Source organism: Petaurus breviceps, unplaced genomic scaffold (genome assembly GCF_028583685.1).
Source record: "Petaurus breviceps papuanus isolate PSGF00001 unplaced genomic scaffold, PetGlider_PUasm1.0 156, whole genome shotgun sequence".
NCBI classification, from domain to species: Eukaryota; Metazoa; Chordata; class Mammalia; order Diprotodontia; family Petauridae; genus Petaurus; species Petaurus breviceps.
This window is the reverse complement of record NW_027185720.1, coordinates 411501-436843: the sequence shown is the minus strand read 5'-3', so window position 1 is coordinate 436843 and position 25343 is coordinate 411501. Positions and strand designations below refer to the sequence as shown.

Here is a 25343-nt window from a genome sequence, read left to right as displayed (position 1 = left end):
TCCTACCTACTGAGCCCAGCTCTATGAGTGTGAAAAAGTCACTTAAACTTTCTGAGTCTCATCTTTCACTTCTACAAAATGGGGATACATTCTCAGTGTAGTCATAAGGATTAGATGAGATAATTTATGCAAACAATTTGCAAGATTTAAAGTGAGTTTCAAATGTCAACTGTTTTAGGGTTGGTGAAACTTTTTCTGCCTGTTTCCTTTGGAATTTTTTAAGCCAGACATGAGAAAGAATCCTCCCATTTTTAACCTCTTGCCTTCCAAGATGTCTGGATTATAACTTACATACATTGAATTAATGTCTAAAGTATTACAGTTTATGTCCTGCTGTCTGTACTTTCAAAGAATCAATGCCATCTATAGTGCTGGTCATCAAAGTGAATATCGGGGCAGTTTTCCTTGTTGACATTTAATGAAATTTCATAGTATGTCTAGACTGTCCAGAAATGTGTAGATGATATTATAGAGGAAATATTGAAATGTCAGATATTCAAACAAAACAGAGAGAAGAATAGCTTGAAAGAAATGTCTAGTGACTTTCAGACTATGAGGAAACCGCATGTTTACCAAAGTTGCACTGACTTTCAATTAGTATTTACAGTCATTGTTTTTAGACAGACAGTCGTCATTTCCTCCTAATTTAGAGGGAAGAGAAGGAAGCATCCTTAGGAATTCTCAGGCTTGGTGTTTTAGTAAGAAAATTTTGGCAAGAAATATACCATATTTTCTCACTTTATTTCCAAGACTTTCTTAACCACCTACTTATGTGCAAAATAAGAATAATTGAAATATGCAACAGGAGAAAAATGGATGGAACAAAGATTCTTTTTGTCTTCAAAATAAAAATTTTAGAGATTTAAAAATTTGAATTACTTCACCCAGGCAGGTCTCATAAAGAAGAGAATTCCGTTGGAGAGAAACCAAATGTGCCAAATGTTGGTATTTCAAGGTTTGGGTTTTTTTAATTGCACTATTCCATTGCTAGAGAAGAGATGTTGGCCAGAACCTACAATGCTCGAGAGAGAAGGTAGGTCCAACATAGCAAGTGTTATGTGATTACATCCACATTTAGCAGTCATGCAGACAAGGCATCCACCCTACCTATGGCTAAATGCAACTTGAAGAAGGTAGGTGAGTAGCTGGAGAAATTGAATTTATTAAAAACACTTGTGGATAATGAAAACACAGAGGTAGAATTTTTAAAGCAAAACTCAGTCCATACAATAGTGGTCAACTGAGGAAGCAAGATTTTAGAGGACTGATAGCCTCATTATCTAGTGAGATATCTAGAGAAATCCATGAGATATCAAAGATATCTTTTATGTAGGGAGACAACTGCTATATACTTTTAAATATATAATATATCTATACTGTGTTGTGGTGACTAATATTCAGTCCAATTCATCTATACTTAGGTTGTCTTCATGCTTTTGCTGTGACTAAAAAATTAATTACTCTAAGGATGATTTCCTAATGAGTCTTTCTAAATTTAATCTGGCCCTCAGAAGACAGCTATTTAATCTTTTGCCAGGTTCAGACCCAACATCTTTCTAACTTGGTAGGATAGGTTAGTGTGCTTTGCTGGTGTAGCCTCTGAGAACCCAAGTTACCTTCATATCACAAAGAATCATGAGAGGAGAACTTTAAGAACAAAGGTGTGATCTCTCTGATTACTTTTTTGAATGATGTAAATAATGGTCTAATTATCATTATTTACCATTATTGCCTCTGAAAGAGGTAAATAATGGTTCTTAACCTGGTGTCCACAAGGGGACTATTGATATATTGCAGAGAACTCTGTGAATTTGGATGGGAAAAAATTACATCATCATTTTCACTAACCAATAACTGGAATTTAGTATTGCCTTCAATTATGAATGTAGGCAACAAAAATTATTTTGAGATCTGGTCCATTTAGAGGCTTCACTGATAGTCAGATAGGGTCCATGCTACATGCACAGACATACACACACACACGCACATGTGTGTACATACACAGACATGCACAGTTAAAAAGCTCCTAACCTGAAAGGAGAAATATGATGTAGACTTCTTGAGGTCTCTTCCAATGTTATAATAATATGGCCATGATAACTTACTAGCTGGAGAAACTCAGTCACTAAGTGATTTGCCTGGAGTTACAGGTATGATTGGAAGAATAGAATTGGAGAATGGGAGATATGTTACAGAACTAGAGATTAATGTGATTTCCTATTGCCTCTAGGAGCAAATACAAAATGCTCTGTCTGGCATTCAAAGCCTTCATGAAGTAGCCCCTCCTGTCTTTCCAGTCTTCTCATGCCTTACTCCCTGATACATATGAGTACCGGCTTCCTATCTGTCCCTCAAACAAGACTTTCCAATGCTTGGCTTAGGATATTGTCTCTGGCTATCTCCCCATTCCTGGAATGCTCTTCATCCTGCACTTGGACTATTGACCTCCTTGGCCTCCTTTAAGTCCCACCTAAAATTCTACAGGAAGCCTTCCCTGATCCCTCTTAATTTCCAATGCCTTCCCTTTACTAATTACTTTCTCATGTTATGCATTATGCATAATTCAATTTTATGTAAATAATTCTGAAAGAAATACACATTCCAAAAAAAAAACCACATGTTAGCTTTACTGTGCAGTACTGTGCTGTATCTGTTCCTGCCCCACAGCTTGGCCCTGGCCTCTCACCTCCTCTCCACCAAAAAACCAAACCAAAAGATGAAAACACGCCCCCCCCAAAAAAAAAACCCTCCAAGATTTGTGGAGAAACTGCCACTGCTATCTCCCTGGGTCAGGGACTTGGCTTGAGGGGCAGATTCCATTGGACTTGCAAGTCAGTCTCCCATGTGACTGGTCTTACCTCCCACATTCCTCCTCCTATTTTCACTTCTCCATCCCCAGGCCCCATGTGTTCTTAAACCATGTGCTGCCCCCCTCCCTCAATGGGTGGGTGGCCTCTTTCCTGCCTTCCCTAAGTCCGAGGGCAAATTTACATTACAAAATAATTGATTTAGTAGAAGTTTATGGAATGGCCCACTTACATAAAGTAAGAACTGTCTGTATTCCCTATTTATCCTGTAGATATCTTGTTTTGCATATATTTGTTTGCACATTCTCTTCCCCATTTGAGTTTAAGTTCCTTGTAGTCAGGACCATTTTTTTGCTTCTTTTTGTATACCCAGCTCTTAGTATAGTGCTTGATATGTGGTAGGGGCTTAATAAATGCTTACTGATTGATATAAGTATGAATCTTGCCTACCTAACTACTCAGCCCCAGAGTGATCTTTCCTCCCTCTGAACTTTTTTCTCCACTTAGTCTTATAGTATTTATTTGGCATTTCTCAAGATCTGCCTCATATTTTTAGAGAGTTCTTTTTTTCATATATACCTTGTCTCTCCAACAAGGTTGTTGACTCATTGAGAGGAGTATGTCTTGTATTTTCCCAGCAATGCCTAATATAGTTCCTTAAATATGCCAACACATTTGTTGATCAATTGACAATAATTACAGAATGAATTTTGGTGAAACCATAAATATTTAGTATACTAAAGCAATGCAAAAACTCAACAGGAAGTAGTTCCAACCACATGGCTTCTTCTAAAAATGCAACTCTCCCCAGGAGTGGACACCATAGGTACAGATGGACACTGTAACATATGGTACAGTGAAGGGTGTGCTAGTAATGCTGAATCACTTTATAACACACTCAGCCAAGCTTTCTAGATACATATTTAGACAGCATTCTATTCATTTCAGAGGAAGCAGGTGACTATCCCTTCTGGAAATGTTAACAAAAGACTGGGAGAGTTGGCACTCTCAAGAGTTAGATGCTGTTTTAGTTATGATAAAAAAACAATTAAACAGACATGTCTTGTGTGAACACAAATCAACACACTGGGGAAACATTTTCCTTTCTTGGTTTCTCATATACTTTCCGTATATGATAGGAAGAAGACTTTTTTTTTAAATGAGCATTTCTTTTCCAACAAAGAATAATGAAACCTGTCACCTTCAAACATGTTTCATGTCTAATAGAAAGTGTTATTCTATTTTGTTTTATCTCAAACAGTACCAAATATTTCTATTGCCCTTGATATGTAAGAAAAAGGAGGAGAACAGGGAAGGGGGAGGGGAAGAGGAGGGAGTAGATGGGGAGGATGGAGAGGAAGAGGAGGGAGATGAGGGGAAGAGGAGGAAGGGAGGAGGAGGAGGACAGGGAGGAGAAAGAATTGAGGAGGAGGACAGAGAGGAAAAGGAATGGAGGAGGAGGAGGAGGAGGAAGAAGAAGAGGACAGAGAGGAGAAGGAATGGAGGAAGAGGAGGAAAATAGGGGGGAGGAGGAGGAGGAGGGACAGGGATGAAGAAGAGGAAGAAGAGGACAGGGAAGAGGAAAGGAAGGAGGAGGAGAGGAGCCCATTCAATTAAATGCAGATTTATCAAGCATTTCCTATTCACATAGCTACATAAAGGCTGGGGGGAGGGGAAAGGGAAGAAAAAATAAAGGAGTCCCTGATCTCAAGGAGTTTATATTTTACTAGAAGTGGGTAAGAATTCATTGTATACACAGATAAATAAATATAAATACAAAATAATTTCAAGAAGTAAAGAGTCAATCAATAAACACTTATTAAGTACCTACTATGTACTAGGAACTATCTTAAGTGCTGGGTATGCCAAGAAAAAAAAAGAAGCAAAAGAAAGTCCCTGCCCTCAAGATGTTCACAATCTAATGGGATATGTAGTATACAAGTAGATACAAACAAGCTCTATATAAGAAAAACAGAAAATAAATGAGAGGGAAGGCACTAGAATTAAGAGAGGTTGGGAAAGGTTTCCTGTAGAAGAGAGCTAACTAGGGCCATGGGGGAAAGGAGGATATTGAAGAGATCATGAAAGGCTTTATAAAGACTTGCCCACCAAACGTTTATTTTGAACGAGACTAGAAATTTTAAGAAGCAGTGTGAGGGGGAGGGGGGGGGGGGGGGGGGAAGGGGGAAAAAGAAAAAAGAAAAAAAAGTTTTAAAAAAGACAGACAAAAAAAATTTTTTGGTGGAGGGGGAGAGGGGTTTTAAGGGGGGGGGGGGGGGGGGGGGGGGGGAGGAGCTGTCCGGGGGCACCTGTGCAATGACATGGAGACCACCCACAGAATTTCTCAGATCCACACCATTAAATGTGATAAGGGGCTAGTTTGACATCAATATTCTCTTTTTGTTCAAACTCCTTGTCATGGAGCCTTTCATAACTTTTCTCCTTATAGTTCTTTATCTAATAGAGTAAAACCTTCTTTACATGCTGCTTAAAAGACCTTCTAAAAAAAGTACTACTTAGTTGAATGGTTTTCTTCCTTCCCTTCTTCCCCTTTCTCCTCAGAAGAATAAACGATTGACCAAACTACATTCTTTACACAAAGAATTCTGAATGTCCCAGAGAAGGGGGGAGGGTCAAGGAGAAGATGAACATTAAATAGGCAACTATACTCATTTTTTGTACCCTTTCCTTCCTCTATAACCTATTTTCTAACCGGTTATCAAGTCATTTATTCATCAAGTCATTTACTTAACTTTTCTTTCCTCCAAACTTATCTAAACCAGGGTATCTCAGGACTTAACGTTCATTTTAAATGAGTAACATTACAGTTGTAATAGGTGGAAACATCCTAGTCAGGGGAAGAAAACAGTCAGATTGAACTTTTGAATCATGGTACAAACTGAAAGCCTCTGAGTTTCAAATCAGAGCTCCTGGACTTGAATTCTGACTGCCAACAATTATATCTGAGACCTTGATTAAGTCACTTCTCTCTGACTCATTGTTTTCCATTTGCAAAATGATGGAGTTGAACCTTACCATTTAAAGTCCCTTCTACTTCTGTATCTCTGATTCTCTAGCTCTGGGGTTCTTAACCTAGGATTCATGATTCTTTTAAAAGAAAGCCAACATATATGCATATACATATATATTTTTTAAAAGCCAGCATATATGCATATACATATATATCATTAAATACATGATAAATGTATTTAATACAATTTTTAGTGAATTTTGTTTCTTTTGTAATCTTATGCATTTAAAACCATTCTTCTGAGAAGGGACTCATAGGTTTCCCCTGACTGCCAAATGGGTCCATGACACCAAAGAAATTAAGAACGCCTCCTCTAAGAAAATGTATGAATGGATGTAGTGACAAAAATGACAACAGATGTGCGTTATTTGGAAATTCCTAAATTAAAATTAGTGAATTGTCCTATTTCCCTTTATCTCATTTTCAATCCCTTTCTTATCACTTTTAGAACAATAAATAATCACAATGTAGCTGCTGCTCAAAAATAACAGATATTTCATATCTTTATGTAACCTCATATTCAGAAGCACTCAAATTCTTCTGTGTTCTCCTAAAAGAAAAAAAAAGAAATCATGTAGCTGTGTTTAAAAATAAGCTATTGTATCTCATAATGGCGATGGGAATGTTAATCAAGGGTGTTTGCATGAACAAGTCACACTTCATTGTCTTCCCAGTTCTGGTTGCCAATTGCTTTGCTGGTAAGGAGTCAAGAAAAACACTCTTGAGAGGCTATTGGAGTCTTGGGAGAGAGGCATTTTATCAAGGAGGCTCGGAAGCCTGCTCCACTGGGTGCTGGCTGCCTGGTGAAATGGTTCTTTTCATCTCAGCAATGACATCTGGCCTCCCAGGGAGATTCATACTGCTTGAGTCTGATAATGGATAACGGGGCTTACGTGCCAAGATAGGTGATGACTGAACTTTTCAGTGCCTTTTTATTTCCCCAATATGTTATTATCATGGGGGGGGGGTTTGGCTTTCTCATTATTCTGGGCATCTTCCAAGGGGCAGACTTTTAAGATAGCTTTCTGGATCTTGAAGTGAAATGGATTATATCATTTGAAAGAAATCAGGTAGATTCACCAGTGTGATTTACCTTTCCCAAACTGGGTAGATTTTAATCTTTGTATAATGTATAAAGAGATACAAAAAGAGATACATTGGAAGTGCCGGAGGGATGAAGAGGTTTTATTTTAAGATGCTTCTTCTGTGTCTTACAGTGTTGTGTTCAGCTAAATTCAATATTCTGCCACTAACTAGGTTAAAATATTCAATGGTTTTCTAGCATTCAAATAAACCTGAAATAATTTAATTTGATTTTAAAGTGATCAAAATGTTCTGTATGAATATATTTGGGGGGATAGGGGATGGAGAACTCAAGATTTCACTTGGGGAAATGGCTACAATATATCATGGCATGTCGTCTTACAGTATATTTCTGGATGTCATGATAACCTTTCAATATGTCTTCCTTCCCCCAGTTAATTCTTGTGACTTTAAGATGATTCATCTTCTGTTCTGTTATAATTAGTAAAGTAGCAGTTCTTTAAAAATAAATCTGTATAAGTTACATTGCAAATGGATGTGAAGAAACAGGTGTTCAGTAGGGAAAGGGGAGTTACCTGAAAAAGAGAATGACTCAGGGTCTGCAGCTATGCTTTTAAAACCCTATTTGCCTTTCACCCCACACTCAAAAGATATGTGCTTCTGAGGAGAAATGAAAATCTTGACTGATGGAATAATACAGATATATCTAAAGATGTGCATTTAAGTTTTTTAAATCAATGAGGTTGGAAAATGGTATTTTACAGGGTCATTTGTTTTGCTTGTATTTTTAAGCATGATTGGAAAGGGTCTGTGTCTCCATAATAATTCAAAATAACTAACTAATAGCTAGGTCAAGAACATGCATATCTCTATACCAATGGGATCATAAGTTGAGTCAAAAGCGTTGCTTCACATAAACTTGTATGTGTACCGAATGTTTTCCATGTTTGTCACATGGCTTTTCTTCTTACCAGTTTTCCTCCAAGAAGGTAGCCTGGATGTGTATAATATGAAACCTTGAGGGATTAGTAGGAGGGGGCAAGTGAGGAATTTAGACAATTTAAAATTGAAATAAGTCAACAAAAGTTAACTTTAAAGAAAGATGAGTTAAGGAGCTTCTCATAATCAACAGGTTCTCCAAGAGTCACATGAAAAACTACAGATCAACAAGATTTGTCTTACTAAGAAAAATGATGCTGGAAATATAATGGACCAACTGAATATAGGGAAAGGAGTTACATCAAGAAGGGTAACATCTCAGAGATTATGAGCCTGACAGAAAAAAAAATCATAGAACAATTAGCTTTCTACTTCTAGAAAATCTTCTGTTATAAGCTTAAAGCAGATTTTCAGAGATTCTAAATAATTCAAATACAAGTGAATGGATAGAGGAGAGAGAGGAGACTAGCAAGAGAGGAGAGAGGGGAGAGGGGAGAGAAAGAGGGAGGGATGGAAGGAAAGAGAGAGAGAGAGATGGATATAGATCTATAGATGCATTCACTTGTATTTATAGTTTATATATAGTGTATGTATATATGTATGTGCATATATATGTATATATAGTCTATATAATTTGTATTTATATATGCAAATATATCCATATGTATTTATGTATATATTCATGGGTGTATATATACAGTATGTACAAATACATATTTACAATATAATGTATATCCATATACACATTATATAATGTATATATGAATGTGTATGTATTTACTATATAATATGTCTACATCCACATATACATTATATATGTGTGTATGTATATTATATATTTATATATCACTATCTATCCATCTATACTGTAAGGTATTACAATCTATTTGGGTAGGGGCAAGAGGGTGAGGTGGAAGGCTTATAATTGCATCATTATAGCAAACTCCAGGTGTGAAAACTCCCTCTACAAGTATAGATCAGCAACAAGTAGCAATCTATAGGCTTTGAGAGTTATCTAAGATATTCAGAGGTTAAGGAATTCGATGATCCCCCACCTAATACATATCAGAATAGACTTCTCAGGCCTTTCTGATTCCAAAGCTAGCCTTCTAACCACTATGCCAAGCTGCCTCTTCTCAAAATTGAATTACTGTACATCAAAATTCCACAAGCTAGAGCAAATACAACCACTTGTCAGCTTGAAAAGAAAGGGAGTATTTCATTTTTGTCTCTGTATCGCCAGAGACCAATATAGGGCCTGACACATAGTAAGTATTCGATAAATGTTTGTTGATTGATTGATTACATTGTGGAATCACTTTTACAATTATTTCAATTAAATGTTTTTTTCACAACAGTCTTATGATTGCCAACTTTTCTATTATAACTGCTCTCTTGGAAAATGAAATTTTATGGATGTAGTATCTATTAAGATTTCTTTATATGCTTGAATTTGAGCTCCAAGAGAAAACACACATAACAGGGCTTCTTAGTATTATGTACACTAATTTGGTGATGTTTTTAAAATATTATATATATATATATATAATTGTGATAACTATTTCAGTATGATTGGTTTCCTTTCTAAATCTATTGATTTTATTTTATGCAATTAAGAACATCAATTTGGTGAGGGGTCCATAGTTTTCATCAGGCTGCCAAAAGGGTTCATGGTTCTATGAAAAAAAGATTAAGAACTCCTGGTCTCCAGTTACTTTTGAAATTGATTTTGGTTTGATGAAGGCAGGAGCCCTGGGTTAGAGTGACAAAATAACACCCTTTTATTTTAATCTGACTTCAGGCTAAATCTGGTTAAATCTGGTTTGCTGTGAAGTTCAAAAATGCTTTGATTTCATCTCTTTTCAATTTGCTCTCTCTCCCTGCCCTCTAGATAACTCAGCAATTGCTCAGGACTGAATTTGTTGTTAGGGCTCCCACCCATTTGAACAATGCTGCTCAAGAAAAACATTGAGATCTTTGAATGAAATATGTTCCAAGACCAATAAAACTCTTCATATTTTCTCAGTTGTACTTTTTTTTCTTCAAGAAATGTGTGCTCTACTGGCCAGAAAAGAGAGGGATTTATGGAAAAGTTGAAGTCTTGGTTCTTGGTGTGAAAGAATGTGATAACTACACTGTCCGAAACCTTACCCTAAAGGTAAGAAAATTCCTTCTCCAAGATAAATATTAAAATTATAATAAAAAATTACATTACATATCATATAATAAAATTGCCATCTTTTACTAATAGATATATTTTTTTCTTAAAAATCTGCTTTGAAATCCCCAGGCCAGACTCTTTCACAGCAAGACTACATATTATTCACTGATGCTTGAGAATATCCTAGGAGATATAGCCTTGAAATTATTTTCACAGTGTGATAACTGACCCTGAAGATATCAATCTTATCTAGATAATCATGTATAGGTTAAATAAAATCTACATAGTAGTTGATTTCATTGAAAAAAAATTGAATAAGAGAGTATAAAGGGCATATACAGAAATTTGTGATGAGCAAGTAAGGCTTAAAGACAGTTTGTGCAGTTATGTGCTTTTTAAAATAATCATACTAGATTTAAAGGAAATACAATAATTTTACAATTGCCAAATAAATTAAAATCAGATCCTAAATTTATTTTAGCCAGTTTGAATATGTAAATCAATTGAATTAGTATAAATAGACCCTTCAATTTATGATGGTGTTATGATTTTTTCATAGATAAGGGATCCCTGATTTAATTTGTTGAAAGGCATTTTAAAATAGGATTTCAACTAATTTTTCCTATTCACATTTGAGGTATTACCATAATGACAGGGTAAAAATTGCTTGGACCTGACCACCATTAACTAAGGCTTGGCAACTGTGAAAAAGAAAATCTGTGCTGGTGGATGGCAAGACAAGACAAAGGTGCTAATGAGATCTTCAAAATGTTAGAGTTAATTTACAGTAACTTTCCCCAGGCCAGACTCTTTTCACAGCAAGACTACATATTATTCACTGATGCTTGAGAATATCCTAGGAGATATAGCCTTGAAATTATTTTCACAGTGTGATAACTGACCCTGAAGATATCAACCTTATCTAGATAATCATGTATAGTTTAAATAAAATCTACATAGTAATTGATTTCATTGAAAAAAAAATTGAATAAGAGAGTATAAAGGGCATATACAGAAATTTGTGATGAGCAAGTAAGGCTTAAAGACAGTTTGTGCAGTTATGTGTGTGTTTTATGTTAGGGGGTGTGTTTATGATAAATAATAGAAATGAAAGACATAAATATGTCAATTTAAGAATGGTTATTTTAAAAGAGTGAAAGGATATCACATTCTCACATCAAAGTAAAACTGTTTCAAGGTGAGGAGATCTTTTCAAAATGTACCATTTCCAAATGATCACAAGACAACTTGTAATGGATTTATCTGTGATCTTGTCAATGATGGATGTGTTGATTACATCTCAATCATGCCTTCTCATCTTGTATGATTCATATTAGACCCAAGAATTCTACTTCTAAATAAGCTGTCCATTTAATACTTGGAGCAAGGCAAATCACTCTGAGGTTCAGTACATGGACTGGATGTCATTTTGGTCCATTGTGTAGCTGAAGTATGTTTTTGTTGCTATTGTACTCTTTTCAGCAAGGAAGTCACACCCAACATGTGAAGCACTACTGGTATACATCTTGGCCGGATCATAAAACCCCCGACAGTGCTCAGCCCCTCCTCCAACTCATGCTGGATGTAGAAGAGGACAGAATTGCCTCTTCAGGCAGAGGACCTATAATTGTACACTGCAGGTAATGCACACATAGACCCTTTTCTCATGGCAGATCTCTAGTTAAGAAGTGGGTATTGGTAGAATCTCTAGTAAAGGAGCAGGGGTTGATGGAGTAGGTATTGTGCAGTTAGAAGGTGCAGTGATAAAGCACCAGGCCTGGGCTCAGGAAAACTTGAGTTCAAATCCAGCCTCAGACACTTACTAACTGAGTGACTCTGGTCAAGTCACCTAACCCTGTTTGCCTCAGTTTCCTCATCTGTAAAATGAGCTGGAGAAGGAAATAGCAGAGCCAAGAAAACCCCAGATGGGATCATGAAGAGTCAGGTAGGACTGAAATAACTCAACAACAAAATGGGTAGAACATGGGGTTTGCCAAGTACCTCCTATGAATGATTTATCTTGGAAAGCAAACATTTCAGAGAAGCTAGGCAGTTGATGATTCCACATATAATTTCAATTTCTTTTTTATTCCCTTTCATCACTGATCACTGGGTAAGGCTATTTCCATGACATATAATGATAACAACAATATTTATATAAAACATTAAGGTTTGTCAAGTGCTTTACAAATATCATCATATTTTATCTTCACAATAACCCTGGAAGGTAGGTGCTATTACTATTCCCATTTTACAGATAAGGAAACTAAGGCTGAGGGAAATAAAGTAAGATTTCCAGAGTCACACAGCTAGTAAATGAGGCCAGATTTGAATTCAGGTCTTCATGACTCGAGGGCACAGTTACCCAGCTGTCTCAATAACCTTATAGAGTCACTCAATAAAGAAAATTCTTCTTCTACCTTACCACTAGGGATGTAAAAACTAATATCCCAACCTGAGGTGGTAGTGGACAATCCCCATGACTTTCCAACGTTTTAACCTGGATATTGCCCAATCAAACTGAATATTTACTAAGTATATGACAAAATTATTCAGACTTTAGCCATGCCCCTTTTGAATAACACATAAATCTTTGCTTTGTGGTACAGGAACTTGGAGTGAGGAGCACCTCAGTTTGAATCCTTCCTCAGATACTTAGTAGCTGTGTGACCCTGGGCAAGTCACTTGAGTGTTTTGTTTTGTGCCTCAGTTTCCTCATCTATAAAATGGGGATAATAATGACAATTATAGTGATAGCAACTGACACTCAGGGTTATAAGTATCAAATGAGATAACATGTGTAAGGCACTATAGAAATGCTTGCTATTATTATGTCAATGACTGGTAAATTCATGTATGTCAGTGTTTAGAGCTTAATTGAATTAATCTAAATAGTCTCCCACAAAACTCCCCCTTGAAAAAACTACACTTTGTATTTTCATTGTTCTGATTCACATTTATGTATGAGACCTTGTGACCCAGTAGGCAAAATACTAGACTTGGAGTTGTTTAATCATTTCTGACTCTCTGTAACCCCATTTTGGAGTTTTCTTCACAAAGATTCTGCAGTGATTTGCCATTATCTTCTCTGGCTCATTTTTCAGGTGAGAAAACCAAGGTAAACAGAATTAAGTGACTTGTCCAGGGTCACACAGCTAGTAAGTGTCTGAGGCCAGATTTGAACTCATGAAGGTGAGACTTGCTGACTCCAAGCTAGATCTATCCACTGTACCACCTAGCTGGAGTTAGAGAGATCTGAGTTCAAATCCTGCCTCGAATAATAGATGTATAGTTGTGGGAAAGTCGTTTGATTTCTCTGATCCTCAATAATCTAATCTGCAAAATGTGAATAACAGTACCCATAACCCTGATTTCACAGGGCTGTATGAGGTTCAACAGAGGCAATGTGCTTTAAGGGCTTTACAAACTTGAAAAAGCTAGAGTACTAGACCTGGAGTCAGGATGCCAAGAAACCCTGGTTTCTCAATCACAGCTCTGAGAGGGACCAAGAGTGTTACAATGGCAAGTCGCTAAACCTCCTAGTGCCCAGGTAACTCACTAAGACTATACCTTGGACACTAGTTAGCAATAGAGTTCTGTTTCTGGAAGTTTCCATCCTGAAGTTCACTACTCTGATGAAATCACAGATCTGGACCATCAAATAGAAAAGATCAGTTACCATGTTGTTTTCTTTTTCTCCAGTGCCGGGATCGGCAGAACTGGGTGTTTTATTGCCACTTCCATTGGCTGCCGACAATTGAAAGAGGAAGGTGTGGTCGATGCACTCAGCATTGTCTGTCAGCTTCGGGTAGACAGGTGAGTGAGTTGCTAAGAAAACTGGGAATCAGAGTCTTAAAAGCCAAGTGGCCTTGACCAGTAAAGGAGAAACATTTCTTATGGATCTTGGATGCTTTAAGCCCAGCTGGCTCCAAGCAATTATGTATTGGTGCCATAAGACTGAAACACAAGGAGAATATATATGCATGTTAAAAGCCACATCAAGAAATCATTCCTCGGGCTGCAAACCATCTGAAGCCCCCATTCTGAAGCCCATGTTTATTACTTCCATTTTTATGTCCCAGTGTGTTCATGGTGAGAGCTGTTAACACCTCCTTCCTTCCCATTTTTTTGGTTTCTTTTTCTGTTCTCTGTATTTCCATATACTTTGATCACTGACGTTCAGCACTGGAATCCACTAAAATGGTCCATATGTGGCAGGATGAAAAGTGTTGTTTCAGGGAGGGAAGATGTAAACATTGGGGCAACCTACACTTTATGGCATAGACTCCCATTTTTATTTCTCCATAACTAAGACATGTCATATATAAATTTAATGGGGAAGGGTAGGAAAGGATGAGAATAAATACAATGTGGAACTACTTTGGGATGAATGGGTCAGTGACAATGAATGAACCAAAGCCAGGGCAGGGTGACTAGGTCTTTGACCAAGAAAACTTGAATTTAGAGAGTACAATGACAGCCCTTATAGAGAAGCTAGGTGGTACAGTGGATAAAGCACAGGGCCTGGAGTCGGGAAGATCTGAGTTCAAATCCAGCCTCAGATACTTACTAGCTGTGTGACCCTGGACAAGTCATTTAACCTCTATTTGACTCAGTTTCACATCTGTAAATGAGGACACATTGGAGAAGGAAATGGGAAGCCATTCCATTTTCTGAGCTAAGAAAACCCCATGGGCAAAGTTGATGGGGTCACATAGAGTAGAACATAACTGAATGACTTACCAACAACAAGTAATAGTCCTTATACTGTTCCAGTGGGTAGAAACAACTAAGAAATAAGAAAAAATTAGTTGAAATAGGAAGGTCCCAGGCTGGCAGACATTAAGCATTTATTAAGCACTTACTAAGTTTCAGACACAAAGTAAGTGCTTGGGATATAATTGGGAGAGAGAGGGAGAGACAGAGACAGAGAGAGACAGATAGAGACAGACAGAGACACAGAGAGAGAAAGAGACAGACAGAGACACAGAGAGAGGCAGAGAGACAGAGAAAGAAAGAGACAGACAGATCGAGAAACAAAGAGTGTGTGTGTGTGTGTGTGTGTGTGTGTGTGTGTGTGTGTGTCTTTGCCCTCGTTAAGCTTACTGAATAAGGGGTTTATGGGGGAGGTACCCATGAAGGAGCATAGTATCAACCTCCAGAGAGTCAGAAGTGGGAGGGAATGAAAGATGACTGACCTGGGTCCCATCCCAAAATGAAGGTCCCAGGAAGAACTCACCAAGGGGAGAAAGGGGCTAGCATAGTAGAAGGATATTCCAAGGTGAGAAGATCCTAGGGACTAAGGGAAGTTCCAGGGTGAAAAAGAAGGCATGAAGGCAGAATCCAGATCATCAGAATCAGAGCTGGGGAGGAAGACAAGCTTCCTTTCTCTGCTGCCTATTTCCTGCCTGGCCCCACCCTGTTCCTTCCCCTCAGTAAAATACTTCCCCCCTCCCCAACCACAGAGCCTTAGGGGTCTATGTCCCCTCCTGATCGGGGAGTGTCTCAGAGTTCCCCTCTCCCCCAATCTTTGTGCCTTAATGTCCAAATTCTTTCCTCTCTTTTCTGGATCCTTCTCAACAAAGTTGATCTGAGGTTGCCTCTTATGATTGTCCCAGGTATTAGAATTGCTAGATATAATTCTGCAAAGAATGAAACATACTTTGAGGATTGGAGCTTAACGAAGCAGAATGAGAATCTTTACTGTAATAGTATCTATTCCCTCCCTGTGCTTCTCTCTGCACATCATAGATCTGACTTCTACAATTGTCTCTATCACCAATTAGCTGTGTGACTTTGAATAAATCCTACCATTTCCCTGGGCCGTATAGTATCACAAAAATCATAGAATTTGAGAGTTCAAAGGACCTGCGGCTATCTAACCCATACATAAAAGGAGTCTCCAATGTGACACATTAGATAAATGGTCATCCCGCCTCTGCTTGACCTCAAATGAGGGTGAAACCACTAACTTTATAGGCAGCCTTGTTCTTCTTTGGGGCTGCTCTAATTGCTGTTCACTAAGCATTTATCAGCTGCCTACTATGTACTATGCATCATGCTAAAAGGTTTTCCTGATGTTGACCTTAAATATGTAATTTCTACCTGGGGCAGCTAGATGGCTCTGGGCCTGGAGTAAGGAAGACCTGAGTTCAAATGCAGCCTCAGACATTTATTAGCTGTGTGACCTTGGCCAAGTCACTTAACCTCTGTTTGCCTAGTAGGCAGCCAGGTGGCTTGGTGGATAGAGCTCTGGGCCTGGAGTCGGGAAGACCTGAGTTCAAATCCAGCATCAGGCACTTACTAACTGTCTCACCCTGGGCAAGTCACTTAACCCTGTTTGCCTTAATCCACTGTCAAAGGACATAGTAAACGACTCCAGTATCTTTGTCAAGACCATGCAGTCCATGGGGTCACAAAGAACTAGACACAATTGGATCAACTGGACATGGGTGATGCCAATTTCTACCCATTCCTCCTGGTTCTGCCCTCTGGAACCAAATAAAACAAATCTGACAGTCCTGTAAATGCCTTGAAGACAGCTATCTTATGCTCCCTGAATCTTCTATTCTCCAAGTTAAACATTCCCAGTTTCATCAACTCATGGGCTCAAGGCTCATCACTATCCTGGTTGACCACTTCTGGACTCTCTGTGATTTACCCGTGTATTTCTTAAACCACGGTGCCAAAACCTGAACTCAGTGTTCCCAGATTGATGTGGACGATGGGACTATAGTCTCCCTGTTCCTCAAATTCATGCCTTAGTTTCCTCATCTGTAGAATAAAGGGGTTGAACTTGTTCTAAAGGTTCATGATTTTTCTGGCTGCTGAGAGACTGGGGATAGAGAATTCAATTCACATCCTATCTTTTTGTTTGTAGAAATTTTATGGAGTGTTTCTCTGTCTGCCCCCACCCCTTGACGACTTCAACAGAGTACTTACATATAAAATGTTAGCATTGTGAGTGAGTGTATCAATGAAAGGGAGTAATGAATAAGAGAAGTGAACATAAGTAAAATAATACGTTACATGTGTATGGCCCATAGATAACATACATTATTTCATTTGATTGCCATATGGATCAAATTATTATTATTGGTGTTATAAGAAATATTTACATATTGTACATATTTACATTTCTTCCCCCTCACCAAACCCCCCAAACTTTCCATAAACATCACATATAAATTTATTACAAATCCAATAGTATCAAATTTTCATTGTTTTCCCTTGATGTTTTCCACTTTTCTCTTTCTGTGATGTGTTTTTACCTTTGCCCCCAGTTCTTCTGTCTCTTTTATTTGCCTGTATATATCAGCATTTCTGATCTCCCAGAAAGTCTTTATTACCATGAGCCTGATTCTTTGTTATTCCTTTCTTCCCTCTTCCTTTTAATAAGCTTTCTTAGGTTGTTTCTTTGTAACTTTAGCTTGCCTCCTATTTTTACCCCCATCATCTTGGCTATCGCACAAAGGTTTTTCCTACGGTGCATTCATGTTCACAGAATCACAGGATTTCAGAGTTAAAAGGAACCCCAGGAGACATTTAGACCAACCCATACCCCCAAAATATCCCTTTGTTAATTTACCCTACAACTGGTAATCCAGCCTCTGCCTCTGGATTTTCAACAATGTGGAGCTCATACCTTTAGGGTGCATGGGATAGTTTTCATTGTTAAGGGCTTTTCCCATATGTCAGTTCCCTCAATTTGTCTTTTTGTAATTTTCATCCATTGCTACTAGTTGTTCCCTAGGGACAAGAAGAATTAGTATAGTCCAGGTGTGGGGAACATGTGGCCTCAAGGCCACATGTGGCCCTCTAGGTCCTCAAGTGCAGCCGTTTGAATCCAAACTTCACAGAACAAATTCCTAAAATGATTTGAAATGTAAAGTTTACATTCAGTCAAAGGGCTGCACTTGAGGACATAGAGGGGTTTGTTCTGTGAAGTTTGGATTCAGTCAAAGGGTAGACTAGAGGGCCACATGTAGCCTTGAGACCACAGGTTGCCCTCCCCTGGTATAGCCCCTCTTCCACCTAGTAAACCTTTAGAAACATCAAAATAGCTATTCCATCCTCCCTCAATCTTCTCTTCTCCAAGCTAATGGCCCCCAGGGCTTCCTTCAACTAGTCCTCATATGGCATGAAATCACATTAAGTCAATATGCATTTATTAAATACCTACTATATACAAGACACTGAGTTAGATGTCAGTGGTACAGAGAAAAGCAAAAGTCCCTGTTCGCAAAGAACTCTCAATCTAATCGGGGAGACAATATACAAATAACTATGTCCTAGTAAGATCTATAGAGGATAAATTGGAGGCCATCCGTAGAGGGAAGGCACTAACATTTAAGGGGGATCAGAAAAGGCTTTCTGCAGATGGTGGGATTTTAACTGGGACTAGAAGGAAGTTAGAAGATGGTTATGAGGAGGGAGAGAATTCTAAGGGGCCAGTCAGTGAAAATACCCAGTGTGGGAGATGGAATGTCTTATGGGAGGATCAGTTAGGAGCCCCATGTCACTGGATAGTGGAGTATGTGGAAGGCAGCAAGGTACATGGAAATTCAAAAGGCAGGAGGTAAAACTCAAGACCTTGTATTAATTCTTGTTGTCTTCTGATGCTCTCTAGTTTTCAATGTCATTCCTAAAATGTAGGTTCAGAACTAAACAAAATATGCACAAGAGGTCTGTCCAGGGCAGGGTACAGTAGAAATCTCACTTCCTCATTCCTTCGTGTCATGCCTCTCTGTTCAACCCAAGCTAACTTTAACTTTCTTGGCAGACGTGTAACACTGTTGACCCATAGTGATTGCTATTGTATTTCTTCCTCCCATGCTTGACTTCCCTTCCCTTCTTTATGTTAATTCAATGATACATATGTATATTTACATGTATACATATGTGTATATACCACATATGAAATATAATGCATATGTATTAAATATACCTATATAATATATTTCTACATTTTATGTATATATACACTGTTTTCCATGTATGTTTATATGTGTATTATATTTTATGTGTGCATATGTATATATACATGCATATGTACACATACCTCTACCTATATATCTGTCTGTCTGTCCATCTATTTATCTCCCTGGGCAAGTCAATTCAGTACACTCTCAGTGTACCAGACAGCTCTCCAAGATTCTCTAAATTGCAAAGCAAGCACCAATCTGCATTAGTAGAGGGAGTTTCCTCTATGGAAGATCCCTATAAAATCCAGCTCTGCCAACAAAATGTCTCTACTTTGGACAGGGAACTAATGGCATTTGCAGAAAGTTCCAAGCTCTTTATCCCCTGCCATTTAAAGCTAGGGTCAGCATACCCAGCACTTTTTTTTTGCTTTTTGGAGAGCAATTGGGGTTGAGACTTGCCCAACGTCACACAGCTAGTAAGTGTGTCAAGTGTCTGAGGCCAGATCTGAACCCAGGTCCTCCTGACTCCAGGGCTGGTACTCTATTCACTGTACCACCTCATACCCAGTATTTTCAGCCCTGTTCTAGACTAATATCAGTGCTAGCCCTAAAAAACTACAAAGTAGGGGCTAGAGCAGTCTTATTGCTGATCCCACTCTGAGCTTACAAGTTCCTGCCAGTTTCCCCCAGAGATTGGGTTCTTGGGTTCTAAACCTGTCATCCCTTGATTTCTTGGGAGCAAGGACTATTTTTTTTACCTTTCTTTGTATCTCAGCCTTTAGCATGGTGCCTGACATATAATAGGAACTTTAAAAGGCTCATTAACTGACTAACTGATACCTACTCCTATCCCTCTGATTTCCTGGCTACCTGATGCTCTGTCAACTGCCTTGCTTTAGACCCCCACTGGTTGCTTTCTCTGTTCCTGATTGAATAGGATATTTTTTTCTGTCCTTTCCCAATTGAAAGCCTCTCTAGTTTCAGAATTTCCTCCATGTCCACAAGAATCATTCTTCAAATAGTCATTCATTTTCCTATATTTTGATACTCAATTGTTATCAGGTCAGGTCCAGTCTATACCTTCCCAAGACTAGTTCTTTCTACTGCCAACTAATTCTTAGTTCTAGTAGATTCAGGCTGCTTCTGAGGCTTCTCTTAGACTACTGCTGCCCTATAACTCTCCATCACCTTATATCAAAAATCTATTAGGATGCATTTTACATTTTTTCTGGTTCTACACTTCATTTTGTTGACTCTCGCTCCAGCCTCTTTGGTGTCCCTGACATTAAATATGTAGTTTACAGGGCAGCTAGGTGGCACAGTGAATAGAGTACCTGGTCCTAGAGTCAGGAGGACCTGAGTACAAATTTGACCTCAGACACTTAACACTTACTGGCTGTGTGACCTTAGGCAAGTCACTTAACCCCTAACCCCAACTGCCCTGACTTCTCCACTCCAAAAAGACAAAAACAAAAGAAAATAAATGCATAGTTTGCTTATTCTTCCAACACTGCCAAAATGGTATCATAAATCATAATTGCATTCAGTCTATCCCTCAAATTTGACATGTATTTTCTTATAAGACAGTCTTTATATTTTACACATAGTGGGGGCTACATGAACAACTTTATCTAGCTTTCATTATAATTTTAATTTCTTTCATTACCTATACATTGAACCCAGGGATGGTAGTCACATTAGTCTATAGTCTATTTATATATTTCAGCTCTTTATCTGATGTACAATATCACAGATACTTCACAAACTATAGCTTGTTCTATTAAATTCTTTTTCTTCTATTATAATCGTCATAATCACTAGCATTTATATAACACCTACTATGAGCCAGGCACTCCACTTAGAGCTTTACAAATAATATCTCATCCTTCACAAGAACCCTGGGAGGTAGGTGTTCTTATGATCCCAATTTTACAGATGAGGAAACTGAGGTAGACAGAAGTTAAGTGCCTTGCCTAGGATAATAATAATAGCAAACATTTATGTAGTGCCTACTGTGTATGTACCAGGCACTGTTATAAATAGATGTTTTACAAATATTACCATACTGACTTTCAAAACAACACTCCTGTAAAACAAAAGCAAAAACCTCATGATTGGTATTTCCTAATATTATTGGCTTTTTAATTTTAATATCCTCTAACAGTTTTTAAACACCATTGTTATTTCCTGATGGTAAATATTGCACTTTTTTCCATGTGCTATTAAAGACTATGGCTAAAAGTTTGCCTTAGCAACCCCTGGAAGTCAAGTCAGACCTTAAAGATAGACATAATCAGAGCCTTCATCAACCTGACCCTTCCACTGACTTCTTGGTCCCTTATTCATGCAGTAAAGTCATGTTTTTCTTCATCCTTTCAACACACAAAAAATGATCATTGAATTGAACTGAATTTATTCTTTGATTGGCAATCCAGCATTAGTCCACATTCTTTTCCTTTTTTCTGTATCTTTTTTGCCCTTGAAACAAATCCACAAAAACTCATCCATTATTCACAGTTTCTCTTTCAATACCACCTTAATCTTTCTATTTTTGTCTAAGCCAATCACTTCTCCCTTTTTTCTTCTTTCACACTAAGATATCCGTAAGTACTGTATGTATTCTTTGTCTTTTCTTCTGTTACCTTAATCCTGTCTCTATAAATTCTTCCTATTTCATTTTTGATTTTTCTGCTACTTCTGCTTTAATTTATTGACTTTTTAAAAAAACCAGTTGTTGAGTCATTTTTTCAGTCTTGTCTGACTCTTCATGACCCGATTTGGAGATTTTCTAGGCAAAGATACTGGAGTGGTTTGCAATTTCCTTCTCCAGCTCATTTTACAGATGAAGAAACGGAGACAAACAAGGTGAAGTTACTTGTCCAGGGTCAAACAGCTAGTAAGTGTCTCAGGTCATATTTGAACTCAGGTCTTTCTGACTCCAGGCATGGTACTCTATCCACTGCACCATATTACTACCCTTTTTAATCAGTGTATTCCATTAAATGCTTCAATTAGGAATACTTGTTTCACTCTAAAAACTATTGATCAATAGGCATTTATCAATTACTGACATAACAGATCCTTTCCTAAATGCTAAAGAAACAAAAGTGGGGAAGGGGGAAGAAAGGGATGGAGAGAGAGGAAAAGGAGAGAGACAGAAAGAGAGAGACAAAGAGAGAGAGAGAGAGAGAAAGAGAGAGAGAGACAGACAGACAGACAGAGACAGAGAGAGAGACAGAGAGAGAGAGAGAGAGAGAGACAGAGAGAGACAGAGACAGAGACAGAGACAGACAGACAGATACAGAGAGATAGAGAGCCCTAATCTAAAGGAATTTACATTCTGCCTGGGGAATATAGCATCTTTAGATCTGTAATAAAGTCTCTACAGATGTATAATCATTAATTTAATTTAGTACCATCTCTCATCAATTTTACTACTCCTAACTCACCGAAATTATGATTAAAATAGTTAAATAAAATATTATTTTTCAAATAAAAAAGTCAGAAAAATTCCACCTGCTACAGTCTCCTATCTTTGTGACAATATAGTCCTTGATGATTCATTTATGCTTTTGGTTTCTGCATCTCAGAAAATGGAAGGACAACTAATCCATTTATGTAATGCACTAACTAACTACACACTGACATTTAAATGTCAATTACAGCCATGGTCCATTTATTTAGGTCACCTATCCAGTAACCACAGATACATAGAACATAGTCAAGAACTCAGATAAAAATTAGAGCAAAGGAGTTCTGCAAGCATATCACAAAATCTGTTTGCTTCAAGATCAAATGAGATAATAATTGTAAGGTGCTTAGTCCAGTGCCTGTCATACAGTAAGTCCCATCTAAATGTTAGCTGTGATTACTATTAGATCACCCTCTTGACTCTGAGGAAAAGTCTGTCAGAGTCCCCCTTCCCCTAGCTTAAACACAATTTACTCCCATTTGCAAGACTGCTTAAACAGTCTTGGTTATCTGTTTTCCCAGTCTTCAGCAGGTTAAAAATATATAAGAGAGAGGGAAAGAATCAGTAGTGGAAAAGACAAACTGAAAGCAACAAAAAATGTCTGCTGATATGGAGGAAAAAAAAAAGAGAATTTTAAAAACAGTATGGTGCAAAAGAAAGAACATTGGTTTGTGGATCAAAAGACTGGGCTTCAAATCTCTTTCCTGGCTTCCTGGATGTCCTTGGACAAGTCACTCCTTGAGTCTGTTTCCTCATCTGTAAAATGAGTGTTTACTGTGTGACTGCTAAGGTCTCTTCTAGCTGTAAAGCAATGATCCTGTGTTTCTATGAAAAACCAAAGGCACAGAATTCTGCCTCTAGGAACATGGAGGCAAACAACTGTATCTAATATTTCCTAATAGTGAGGTGTACATATGTGCTTCTAGCAGTGTGTGAGATAGAGGATTAAGGATTAGCAAGCAATAGAACTGATTACTTCTTCTTGGCTGTCCCTCACCCACTTGGGTGCCATTTGTTCCCATATCCTTCCTTCTGGTGTAATTTTCTTTCTAATCAACTCCCTCAGACCTGCACCACAGAGAGATGGATTTCTTTTCAACCTTCCATGGTGGGGAGGGGGAAGGGGGGAATCTAAGCAATATCAGATGCTAAGACCACTGCCTCAAAGACTACCATCAGATCAGTTTATTCTTGTTCTAGAAACACAGTGACTTGACCTTTCTCTGCTTTGGGAAAGGTATAAAATAACAGTCGATGAAATGTCTTTTCATTGTAGCTCTGAGCCCCCATGCAGGGAATATTTTCAAAAGTTGTGAAAAATCTATTTAGTGCTCTCTCATCCATTCCCCTCTCTCTCAGTTGCATTTAACCCCAACACCACAAAATTTACATTAATGAATGACCACTTTCTGTTACAGTTAAATAAATATCCTCCAAATTCTTTATTCTTATGGATTGATTCCAAACATTTGACTCCACAAGTAGCTTTTTGGTTACATCATGCCCTGTTATCTTTTTTTGAGAGAGTTGGAATCCCCTCCTATAACCATACCTCTTGCTGGAGGCAAGAAAGATACCATTTCCTTAAATAACTCTTACCCTTTATGCCTTTTGAGAAGACCTTTATATTGAAAATCATATCTTTTGGGGTGGCTAGGTGGCTCAGTGAGTAGAGCACCAGCCCTGGAGTCAAGAGGAACTAAGTTCAAATCCGACCTCAGACACTTAACACACACACACACACACACACACACACACACACACACACACAAACTAGCCATGTGACTTTAGGCAAGTCACTTAATCCCAACTGCCCCTCCAAAAAGCAAAAGAAAAAAAGAAAAAAAAGAAAATCATATCTTTTTCCCAAAAATTCACATGTGTTTGATTATGTATTTTCTTCACCAGATCTGATAAATCTTTCAAATAGCATTATGGATGTTTTAAAGGAATCCATCCCCAATGTTGACTCTTTTATCCTATTGGCCAATGTCAAGAGACCCAAAGTCAGTCCCTTAGCACACACAATTACTTACCTTCCTCCTATTTATCCTTCCACTTAAATCTGGTTTCTCTTCTCTTGGGGTCTCACAGTGTTCTGCTTTCTTATGTTATTTGTATGATTCTATTTTCAATTGTATTCCTCCCATATTTATATCCTTATATTTAGCCTTTGAAGTCTTCCTCTGAGTCCCATCTTTTCTTTTCCCCATTGGCTCCTCTTCTTATCTTAGACTTTGCTCCTTATTCCTTCCTCCTGGAACCTGGGTCAATAAACTGTAGGTCTGCTAGATGTATATAATATGCCTATTCTAAGAAATGTTGGAAAACCTTCAAAGGTGTCAATGGGAAAATGATTGGCCATGCAGCATCATTTTCATGTGGTAGCCTTTTCACTTGTCAAAATTTACCAGTTGTACAAACAATACCTGTTTGATGTTCTTTGGTACTATTTACTTGGAGATTTTTAATGCTCTCTCCATCAGTTTTCGCAACTATAAAGCCAGGAGGCGACCTGAATCTTGTGTCATGGAGCCTTCTCACATGATTTTAAATGTGCAATATACTTAGAAGTACATAGCAAACTATTTTAAATATTATTATTTATCCAAACATTTTTGTAAAAAAATGAATCTGTGATGTAGTCATTAATAATAGTGGGGGGAATACACTAATATTAATTTTGGAGTAGTGATGAGGATAAGTAATGTTTCATAATATCTGCAATATCTAATGATTTAAAACATTTGATTCTTCCTAGTGATACAGGTTAAAAATAACTGTAAATCTATTCTCATTTGGGGGGTTCCCATATTGATTTCCCTGGCTGTTTTCCCCCCATCCTTTTCTCTTCTGTGGACTCCAGACAAAGCAGTCTCTTTCAGAAATAAACGTTCTCTGTTTCAGAAAAAAAATGTTCTACTTTTCCTCTCAAGCAATCTCCTCTATCCCTATACCCTGTCCT

At 37.9% G+C, this 25343-nt stretch overlaps 1 protein-coding gene across 1 annotated transcript in view; it reads left to right on the top strand.

The window, feature by feature from the left end:
* PTPRR (protein tyrosine phosphatase receptor type R) overlaps positions 1-25343 on the top strand; it is a 380321-nt gene that overhangs the window by 312214 nt on the left and 42764 nt on the right. Inside the window, exons 11-13 of the mRNA XM_069081929.1 lie at positions 9869-9979; positions 11465-11622; positions 13685-13798. Coding sequence (XP_068938030.1) covers positions 9869-9979; positions 11465-11622; positions 13685-13798 — 383 coding nt within the window. The remainder of the gene's footprint in view (positions 1-9868; positions 9980-11464; positions 11623-13684; positions 13799-25343) is intronic.